The following is an 11,477-nucleotide window of genomic DNA, read 5'->3' on the forward strand; positions in this document are numbered from 1 at the left end:
TGTTCATCTTCACCAACAAGTTCTATTCAGTATTAAGGATTATATAGTGACTCTAAAAGTCTCTAGTCATAATCCCGCATCTTTTAGCCTTTTGCAGGCGCCGCCACAACCGCAAAGACAGAAAAATTACCATCTAGCATTGAAAATGTCCAAATGTTGCAAATTGCAACAGCAAAGTCAAATCAGCTTTTCGTTCTTTCAGCTCACAGCAACAATTATACCTATTCTCGACAACTCACCGTAATTCATTCTTACCATAACCTCTTAGGGTTTCTGATGTTACCACTGAGACGTTTATTCTCGTTTAGCCTTAAGCCTTTTCAGCAACACTCATAAGCTCTAAGACAGAACACATATTTTAGAACAGTGTCTTTCCCATCAGCACTTAAAGCATGAAACTTTGGAATTTCTTGTCTCAACGAGTTTCTGAGCCTTTACATCTGGTCCAACTTTGTGGCTGTATCACCCTAATTACAACCGCAAAGGATCTCTAATAGTTCTCAATTGTTATTTTCAAGCGCCAGCTGCAATTTTTGTCATTTCGTCACTTTATTCGATCAATCAAACGGTAAGGCGAAGGCTACTTGAGTAAAAAAAAATTCCCCCCGGTAAGTTTAATTTGTTGAAACCGAAACAGATTACAGGTTCAAAAGGGCATATCCCAGCACAAAGATGCATTAAAAAAACGAAACAAAGAAAGCTTCATGAAGAAAAACAATTGGCTGCCAAAACAACCAGAGACAACAAAACCAAAGACCAGATTAAAAAATAATAATAATTCAAAGATCCAGCAGAGGTAAAAATTCGAGGGGTAACCTTCCATTCCAAGCCAAGCAGCCTGTTAGCATCAGAAATTTTCACATTTCTCCATGAGCTTCAGCAAGCTCTAATATCTGTGTCGTCCTTGGCAAGAACTCCCTGCAAATAACTGGTATACTGAGCAAATTTAATTCGGCTCAAGCAACTTTGGCCGGACACAATTGCTAACTATGCGCGTACTTCATTCCTGACATAATCTGAGCGCCATATGTACTATCCGCAGTGCGAAACAATCATAGACTTCATAACATGCACATTTCTCTTACTTCCCATAAAGCTTCTTTCCAATTTTGTCAACGATAAGTTGAAACAAATGCATATTTCGTTCAGAGACGTGGATAGGACAACCAAGGTAGTTAGCAAAATGATTGGTATGGGCCGGGGATACCGAGAATAGAGGATAGATCAAGTCTATCTTCTTCCGTGGTTGTTCTTGGAGACCAGAACCTTATAAAGGCTAACTTTTTGGCCAAAGAGGGCACAAAACTTGTCCAGGATAGAAGAAATGGTCACACAGTTTTCATTAGTGGCTTTAGCAAAAATTAAGCACTAGCTCATCCGCGAAGAAAAGGTGAGGACAGGGAAGGTCCCCTTCTGGATGTTTTAATGGGAGTCCACGGTTTTGTTTTCACAAGCCAATGACACACACACAGTTGTTACTCATACTAAAAGGATTTCGGTCAGCTATGGCATTGTCATGGTATTTTGGACCAATGGAATTAAGATTGCTTAAGTAATAACATGGATTTATGATTTACTTTGTTCTTAAAAAATATAGTTTTTAGTTGTTTTTTTCACAATGCCAAGTGAGTTTTGTTGAATATAGCAATGCTAAGAACACATCCTTAAAACACACATTCAATGGTCCTGGGACACCGCCACGTGATGCCTTAACACCCGGTTTCAACACACATTTTCGTGAAATTCATACACTTAATCTTGGACTTCACATTGATGTGTGGTGGAGAAAGATACCGAGGCACCGCCAGGAGCACCTAATAATTTCCCGGAGTGAAGACTTTTTATTTAAAATACTCCTAAACAGATAAAATAGATAAAAGCTGATTGTTGATAATAATAAAAAAGTAGATAAAATAAAAGATGATTCCCAGTCGGACAATAAGAAGATACTCCGTATCCAATTCTCCTCGGGCAAAGTTGAGCATAAATCTAGACCACTTGTCTGTGTGGAGTCCACCCCTAAATGTGTAGACTTCACCCTCAACTGTGTTGACTCTACAATAATAATGTGTAATTTAAATTCGTTCTCAACTTTGCCCAGAGACATTGAATAATTTCTTGTCTGACCGGATTGCCGGCCAACGCCATCTAACCACTAGAGAAGTAGGATAGCACAAGCCATGATCCTTCTACCACTCTCTTTCTTTTTTGAGATTTGGGTGCACTGAGTTGAGGCCCACCGCACATGTTCATCGCACAGATTCACTGCATGCTACGTGAGACCTATTTCAAATTTCACAAAAATATTAAAAAATATTTATGAATTTTAAAATATTTTTTTATGAGACCTTCGTTACTTTATAGGAGCGAAACTGGCTCTGTTTGGAATATGTGAAAAAGAAAAGAAAGGAAAATAAAATAAAACGAGTGGAAAAATTTATTATTCTCAAAATTTAAAATTGTTATTTTCTTCTCTTTTTCTCTTCCAACCAAACAATACAAAGATTTTTTTTTTCCTTTTCTTTTTTTAAGTTCCAAAAATTTTTTCGACTTGTCAAAAAAAAAAAAAAAAAAGTTCCAAATTTTATATGGAGCCTAGATAGGCCCACGTGATGTGCAGTGGACTAGCATTGTTGAGGTGCCATCCACGTTGGATTTAAGTAGCCCACCAACCACATCAACACCTCACATCATCTCTCTCTCTCTCTCTGTCGCCTGCTGTTGAGTTCGGTAAGTCCATTTTCTTCCTTCAAAGCAATCCTCCGTCGGAATCAGATCTCAATTTCTTTCCCTCTTTATAAAACTGGTTTATACCGCCGTAAAGATCGTTCAATCCAGGTGGAGTATTTTCCCTCGGAGAATTCTTGAAGAGCAATAGTCTATCGAGGTGAAATGGCGCGGAAGAAGATAAGAGAGTACGATTCCAAAAGGATTCTCAAGGAGCACTTGAAGAGGATCGCAGGGATTGATCTCCAGATCTGCTCTGCTCAGGTATACCTAATCACTACTACTCTCTACGAATGTTTTTGTCAGCTCGTATACTTCGAACTGTTGTGATTTCTTTATGCATTTTTATGTTTTTAATTTTTTGTCGCATTGCTGTTGATTTTCATCATTCCTTCAGGCTTCAGTGAATTAGCTCCCTTGTGTGAACTCTGCTTTTGAGGCTTTTTGAGATGGCAATTTTCGTAGTACTTTTTATTTTGTCTTTGCTTTAGGAAGTACAAGCAATTTCGCTTTAAGTTGACCTTTGTTCTTGTATGATGTATCCAAATCGTAACTTTATCTATCATCTGTGTACTAAAAATTTAAAACCAACACCATCACCGATGCATTACCATAACAACCAGAGGCAAACCCCGGAATCTACGCACTAGTTTTAGTCACTTAAACACATTCGGTGAAAGTTGATGGGTGTTGGATGTTTTGCTAGTCTGGAACTAAATAGCTAGCAAGTTCAGGGCCTCTGCGGTAACCATTCCGCATGCCATACAAAACCTGCGACGCTGTCTCCATGCGGGGAAAAGGTCCAGAGGCGAGGCTTGCTCTCCTAATTCAGGGTTTACAGACCACATCAACTTAAAAAACTTGAGTTAGGAAGTTGAGCCCCCATATGAAAGCCCAGAGGTGAAGCAGAGCTGAGAGGCAGCCCTTTTGGTTGTGTCCTGGGTTCCAAGGATGGGAGGGGGGGAGCTATTTTTCAAGAAATTTTGATGCATTTGTAGGTCATTCCTTCTCCTTCAGTCAGTTTGCTCCCGTGTCTGGACTCCGCTTTTAAGCTTTTTGACATAGCAATTTTAAAAGTAGTTACCAAAAAATATTTAGCTCGAATTTGAGATTGATGCTTCCTACTCATAGTTGCATGGTCCGCTAGAAAAGGTAATAAGATTGCAAGTCTAAGATAGGTAAACAGATAAGATGGGATTGACAAGTGAAAATGATTTAGCATAATGGGGAGACTCAAGGTCAACAAGATCATTTTAGGAATAAGATTTTTCAAGTATTAGTGTGGACTCTGGGAAATGCAATAATTCATGAGTACACATGCATTATAGAATTATTGAATCTGATTTTATTTTCTTCAGCTATCAGTCAGTTGCTGATAGAGGTTGAATTAGAGAATTGAAGTAAAATGGAAGGGTAACTTTTATTATCTGGGACTCACAGACACATAGAAATGTTGAAAATAGAACTTGTCACTCTACTGAAAAGTACAATATTAGACTTTGGAATATTTGAAGAGCACAATTTTCCACTTAACTCTTTGCGTAAACAAACTACATGGCTCCTAATTTTTTCTTTTGTTCTTTCGTTTCTGTTACTTTCACAATATTCAACTCTTCGTAGTGAGGTGTTAAATACTTGTTAAGTTATTTTATGGTACCGGTTGCAGTTTTGTTGCCAGTTATGTCTTAGATCAATGGATCATGTTGAGTTTGCTGGTAAAATGTTAGTTAGACTGTCCTATGATAAGAATTTTTGTGTGGTTTCTTTATCTGTGTCAATAAAGCTGTCATTCAAACTACTTTTTTTCCCAGGTGAATGAGTCCACAGAATTCACAGAGTTGACAAACAAAGAACCATGGCTTTCATCAACAAAATTGGTTGTCAAGCCTGATATGTTGTTTGGGAAGCGGGGGAAGAGTGGGTTGGTGGCGTTGAATTTAGATCTAGCTCAAGTTGCTGAGTTTGTGAAAACGCGCCTTGGTGTGGAGGTGATCAGCAAAATAAGACTACTGCAAACTGTTACTTTTAGTCGTGTGATTCCTTTCTACTTACATGTGAACTAAATCCTCTAGGTTGAGATGGGTGGCTGCAAGGCACCAATTACCACATTCATTGTCGAACCATTTGTTCCCCACGACCAAGAATACTACCTTTCGATTGTATCTGACAGGCTCGGCTGTACCATTAGCTTTTCAGAATGTGGAGGTATTGAAATTGAAGAGAATTGGGATAAGGTAAGTTGATAGAATATCTTCTTGTTGTTTAGTAGGATTCTACTTTTTATTTGGCTGACTTTCTGTCATCAAATAGCTAGCACGGGTTCTCTTCAAGGCATTCTATCTTAAATCGTTTCAGCTGTTTTGGCACACAGTAAGACACACCAATGTCGGACTAATAATTCATGCATGTAATCTATTCCCGGTTTGGCTAAGACATTTTCTTTGTCACTAATGGCCATCCCCTGAAGATTTTAGGATTGTTACAGCCTCTGTATCCTTTCATGCTGTCTGCCTGTCTCACCTTCTCAAGTTCATGTCTATGTTTCCTAGTTCATCAATGATTGCATATAAATTGGCTTTGAGAGTGAAAACATGTCGTTTATTCAAATTTGTGATTCTTGCAGGTAAAAACTATCTTCCTTCCAACTGAGAAACCTATGACGCTGGAGGCATGTGCTCCTCTGATTGCGACACTTCCACTGGAGGTGAGTTCTTACATATTCTTACTTTACGGCACTTGAATTGGTTTTCAAATAGAAACTTCTTCCACACCCCCACTTTTTTATTGTGTACATCGCACTGTGAACTACTTACAATTCTTTACACAGTCTGGCATGATTGAAATATTTGGAATAGTAATCTTGAAGTTGGTTTGCTTTTCAGGTTTAAGTTATTATCTTTTCAAGGTTTTCCATGTTCGCTGAAAACGTAAAAGTAAATAGAGGCAGCATATTTCTTTATCTGTTTCTTGTTTGCCGTCTTTAGTTGACTTTTGAATGCTCCAGTCTTCCAATAAGTCCTTTGTTTCTGCATTTCTACTTTCAGGCTTCAATTTTTTGCAAATCTAATTTCTTTTTCAGTTCATATCCGGATGATAATCATACATTTTTTTTTACTCAGGTTCGAGGTAAAATTGGTGATTTCATAATTGGCGTATTTGCTGTTTTCCAAGGTACGTATTATTTGGGGATGAAGTTATTATTTGCTTTTTATCCTAAATATGATAAACTATGCTCTAAAGGTTCTAGCTTGTCCCACAACTAAGTAAAGTGTGTCGTTGTATTTGGTATTTTCAAAGGTATGTGCTACTCGGAGATCAAATGATCTTTGCTCGCACCAAGACTTGTAGTATATAAGAAATCATGCTCATGTAATTTAGAACTCCCTACATTGAAGTACTTAGTGCATACAAAAACATGAGGGATGTTTACAGTCTAAGATTTAATTTGACTTGCAATGGGATATAATTGTGTTCATTGGTCCTTGTCACCAAAGATAGGGATTTAGAATTATTTCCATTTCTGTTAATGCTCTGTTTAAAAAAAGCATTCTCTTAGAACATTGACATTGCCCACATGATATTTGTTCTGATATTTGGTCTGTTCTGTCTGTAGATCTGGATTTCAGTTTCGTTGAGATGAATCCCTTTACCCTGGTGAATGGGGAGCCATGCCCATTGGATATGAGGGGAGAGTTGGATGACACTGCTGCCTTTAAGAACTTCAAAAAGTGAACTTCTTCATTTGATGGGAATTATGCTTTCTCTGTTTAATCAGAAATATTGACTGGTGAAATATTCCTTTTAAAACCACCCTGTTGTGATGCTATCGATATGTTTATGCACCCAGGTGGGGTAACATAAAATTTCCTCTCCCCTTCGGAAGAGTTCTGAGTCCTACAGAAAGCTTCATTAACTCATTGGACGAAAAGGTAAGTGCGTATTCATTCATGTTTATGAGAGAGTTCCTATGATGAGTTGACATATATGATTTGCTGGGCAACAGAAAAAGCTGGTATTGATAATTCTTCCAGTAAGCTTGGGTGATTTTAATTTTTATAGCAAAGTGTGAAAATGGACTGTTGTTTTGCTTTTGGATATAGGTAGTAAGTCTGAGGCTCCTGACCTAGGGACAAAGTAACTAACGGCTTATAAAGCCCTTTATGTTAAAAGTTTAAAACCCAAAAAAAGTTGATACATAAATTGGCTTGTTGATATGGCTTTCGCATGTAAAGCCCCAGTCTGCAGGGGCTAGACATCTTTCCAATAAACACGTGCGTTATTTTAAGAATGTTACTTGAGTGCATGAAGTGTGTTGGGAAAATAAGCATGTTAGCTCCATCATTTTCTGAGCTAATGTTATGCCCTAGTTTATTCCAATTCTATGGAAGAGTTTAGTTATGGAAATGGAGTTTGCTTCGCACTATCAGTATCAGAAATCATGAATTTGGGTTCATCATGTTTATGTTTCAGACTAGTGCCTCTCTGAAATTTACCGTGCTGAACCCGAAAGGACGCATTTGGACAATGGTAGCTGGAGGTGGTGCTAGTGTAATATATGCCGATACAGTAAGTGCTTTTTATACACCTTCTATCTGCCATTTCTTCTTGCATAGATGCAAAGTGAGGCCCTTTAAATGGTTTGCTATTATTTACTAATGATGCTAATTAACCAGGTTGGAGATTTGGGTTATGCTTCAGAACTTGGTAATTATGCAGAGTATAGTGGAGCTCCAAATGAGGAGGAGGTTCTGCAATATGCCAGAGTTGTTATTGATGTAAGATATCAGTCTTCTTCCTTGTATCGAAGTTTCAAACAGAAATTCTGATAGTGCATGTTTAAAATAAATAAGCATCCCTTTGTTATCAATCATAGTGTGCCACGGCAGACCCTGATGGTCGTAAGAGAGCCCTTCTAATTGGAGGAGGTATTGCCAATTTCACCGACGTTGCTGCAACTTTCAATGGGATTATTCGGGCCCTCAGAGAGAAGGTCGTGTTGAGTTGAATTATTTGAAGTTTCCTACTTCTGGTAAATAGTCTATGCTAAACTGATATCAATATATGTCATACAGGAATCCAAGTTAAAAGCATCAAGAATGCACATCTATGTTCGAAGAGGTGGTCCCAACTATCAGACTGGGTTGGCAAAGATGCGTGCCTTGGGAGAGGAACTGGGGGTTCCCCTGGAGGTATTTTTTCTAGCAAATAGTAATATTCGGAGTAATAAGATAAAGAGGAGAAGAAGATAAGTTTGGATACATAGGTATCAAGATTCTCATGCTCGCATTTGCATTTGTGAATGCAGCTAATGGCATACAAATCTACAAATTCAGTTCTTCAAAAATTTGGAACTTTATGTCCATCAGTCCATTTGCAAATTGCTGTAGGTTATATTCATTCACAATTTTGATTGACAAAATTAATTACTCGGATTCCGTGGGATTAAGTTTGTGCATAACCGAAAGCCCATAGCAAATGCCGATTGGCCTTTTGCTTTAATTATTGATTAAAGCATTCCCGAAAGTAAAAGGTGCTTGCTTGTGGCTCAGACTCTAGTTAGCCTACGAATTATTGGGGTACGTAATCTCTGTGTTACTTGCATTGTTGATGGTACTCCAAATTGAGTATTTTAGTTTATCGTTGACGAATACTCTCGATAACCTTAGTTCTGTTCTGCTTTCTACGTATGTTTTGAGTTTGGAACTCCACACTTCAGAATGACATTTCTGAAGATTTCCCCCCCCCCCCCCCCCCCCCCCCCCCCCCTCCTTTCTTTTATCATCATCTTTACTAATTAGTATTATTAATGTCTTTCATACCCGCAAGTTAAACCTCTCAATTTCAATTTTTTTTGCAGGTTTATGGGCCTGAGGCTACAATGACTGGCATTTGCAAGCAAGCAATTGATTGCATAATGTCTGCAGCGTAGCCTTTGTCATTTTTCTTGCCTCCTTCAACCAGCTAAGAAACTAATTTTTTTTTTTGAAAATGCTAAGAAACTAATTCAGTGTGATCCTTTTCTCATCGGAAGTACTTTCTTGATGGCAGACCTTTGTGGTTTGGTGTACACACACAGCTATGTAGAAAACTCATATGCATCGATACCCCACGGGTAAAATTGTTTTGTAACCGAGTTGCTCAAAAACATCTGGCATAGTTTTCCAAAACCATTTTGAATTCCAAAATAAATAAAAAAATTATCCGGAAAGTGTGATTTGTGGAAGTGTTACCTTGGAACTGTTTTTCGAGTTTATTCAATCGTTCCAATTCATCATTTGATCATTTTATACTTGTTTCCTCTTCTCTCTCTCTCTCTCTCTCTCTCTCTCTCTCTTGCATATTGCTACTGTTTCCAGAATTCCCCAATCATTGTAAATTCTCACATCTTGGACATTAAAAGACTGAAACAAGAACAGAAATAACTTCATGGAGCGTGCTTACGTATGCGGTATGTAAAACGGGCCAGACTTTACTGGTCTACATCAGGTTCCTACTGGGCCGGGTTGGGCTTTGACTTAGCTTGCATCGCTTCCATTAGGTTTTGTGGCTAGCCCGATTTTGATCCAATCCAATTGTCCTGAAATTTGGCCCAATCAATTCATTGGCGCGTAACCAAATTTACATGCCAAGTGTGGGCATTGGTTGAGGTTTTTATTAGCATCTACTTCTAATTATCCGACAAGGGAGGCCTAGACTGACAAGAATGCCGGTACCACACAAGTAGGATCCACAGGCAACCCCAAGCGAACTCCTGGTGGTCAAAGTTTGAGACTTTGCTCCGTCGGTAACTTTAGGGCCCCAAGATTAGTCGAGTTGTGCGAATTAAGTTGGCCCAGACATTATCAAAAGAAAAAAGTAGGATTTGCAGATGTTTGCCAAAATGCTGTTAAATCAAAGATTGACCTTGAATCTCATTTTTGTTGTCTTATGGTTACTCCTTTCGTCCCAAATTGCTCAATTTTTTTGGATAATTGTGCATTTTGCATGCAAAATAAATAATGTACTTATGAGATTTATTTTTAAAAATAAATGACACCAAATTTTTCATCTTAATGAGATATTTAAATGGTGTGAAAATTCGCATTAAGACATTAGTTTTGCATGCATCTTAACCGAAAAGATCAAGCAATTTGGGACAGAGGGAGTAGTAAACTTTGTGAAAGTAAGCTCATAACGGATCACCACCCTTAGGCACCATAATCATGCTGGATGACAGAATGAGTTCGGGGATTTCTGGATTTTGAATGTAGGAGAAAGCCCATTTGCCACCATTAGTTTACTAAAATGGGTTGGTGCAAATTAAAAATTCAAAGTGGGGTTAGGGCCTGAGTCTTTCTGCCCGTTCAAAAAATAAGTACACTTATTTTCTTTAGAAGAACGGGCCTGAGTCTCTCTGCCCTTGCCCAGAAGTCTAGAAACACACACAAAGAAAAAAAAAAAAACCACCATACAAAGAAAAAAACTTGAAGTGATGGATATGGATTTAATCCTTGCAATAACCATACCCAACAACCTTAATTTTGGTCAAACCCTTTTGTGGAAAATGGCAGAGGGTAGCTGTAGTTGTCCAGAACCAACACAAAGGTAATGGGAAATGTTTTAAAGGCATTTACGCATCACTCTGTCTGTCCAGCTAGGCCTTTTGGAGAACTTGTTGTAAATTACATTTAGTTCTGGTTAGTTGGGCATCAGTAAATTCATAACCGATTACTCCAGACTCAACCCTCCTTGAATTCTTCATGATAACAGCACATATTTCGTGAAGTATGGCACTACAAATCAAGAAAAAAAAAATGACAAAAGTATGAGGGGTAGGTCGGGTGGCAACGGGGATGAGCTGTAAAACAAGACTTTATGAGTTCGAAACTTGACAATCTCTTGGGGTCAGGTTGCAAGCGAAAAATCTTTTGTGAATTCCTTAGTCCTGGTGTAAATGGCTTGTCTTTGACTGGACCTGGGAGAGGAATAGTTGAGATGCGCGTAAGTTGGCTCAGACATCCTTGACCGTCGGGAAAAGAAAAATGAAAAAGTAAATAAACCCCTCATGAAGTTTCACCAACATTCCAACCAATATACACCTGGGACGTACAAGTAATTTGAAAGGGTTCTTCTGTATGAGCACTGAATAATTACCCTTTGTGAGTTTTGTTTGATGAGTTTAACTGCACTCAGAGCATCCGCAATGGGTGTGTTATATTTGTGTATCAAAATGTTTGTTAAAGTATGTGTTAGAATAAAAAATGAGTCCTACAAGTGTGTGTTAACTTAAAAGTGTGTTAGTATATATATGAGTACCTCAATGGGTTAGTTAGGAGTGTGTTAACTCTTTAAAATAATGTATCAAAACAATGGCTATAATAAAAACTTTTACAATGACTATATGTCACCAACGTCATTTTTCTGTAATGAAGAAAAGGCCAACGGCCATGTTCCTACCACTCCACTTCCCATTTAAAAGAATTATGTTCAGAGCATGAAATTCCATTGCCTATTTTGCCTTTATTCTGACCTTTGGTGTTCAACACATATATAGAAAAATAATGAAAAATGCAACGGTAAATCAAGTTAACGGTAAGTTTTCAAAAAAGAAAGTAGTGTGGGCATTTATGTTTTATGGTTGAAATTTGAATTTATAGGGATAGGACCCACTTATTGTTTGTTAACTTCTTTGCTAAACTTGATAACCATACAAACACACTACTACATTTAGCACACTCTAACACACAAGCATTGTGGCACAAAAAATACAA

The 11,477-nt window shown here is 38.0% G+C and overlaps 1 protein-coding gene across 3 annotated transcripts; it reads left to right on the plus strand.

Annotated features, from left to right (window-relative positions):
* Positions 1–2,604: 2,604 nt before the first annotated feature.
* LOC131308685 (ATP-citrate synthase alpha chain protein 2) lies at positions 2,605–8,950 on the plus strand. 3 transcript variants are annotated; one of them, XM_058335659.1, is made up of 13 exons: positions 2,605–2,730; positions 2,839–2,991; positions 4,539–4,715; positions 4,800–4,961; positions 5,351–5,431; positions 5,847–5,898; positions 6,341–6,455; positions 6,575–6,656; positions 7,198–7,293; positions 7,401–7,502; positions 7,601–7,717; positions 7,800–7,916; positions 8,585–8,950. In XM_058335659.1, exons 2-13 carry the CDS (start codon positions 2,893–2,895, stop codon positions 8,654–8,656), a joined length of 1,272 nt encoding a protein of 423 aa, XP_058191642.1. In that variant the 5' UTR covers positions 2,605–2,730; positions 2,839–2,892; the 3' UTR covers positions 8,657–8,950. The 3 variants fall into 3 exon arrangements, with proteins under 3 accessions (XP_058191642.1, XP_058191643.1, XP_058191644.1); XM_058335661.1 differs by lacking the exon at positions 2,605–2,730 and having other exon boundaries at positions 2,741–2,991; positions 8,585–8,687; positions 8,718–8,950; XM_058335660.1 differs by having other exon boundaries at positions 2,688–2,991.
* Positions 8,951–11,477: the final 2,527 nt, after the last annotated feature.

Source organism: Rhododendron vialii, chromosome 11a (assembly GCF_030253575.1).
Source record: "Rhododendron vialii isolate Sample 1 chromosome 11a, ASM3025357v1".
NCBI lineage: Eukaryota > Viridiplantae > Streptophyta > Magnoliopsida > Ericales > Ericaceae > Rhododendron > Rhododendron vialii.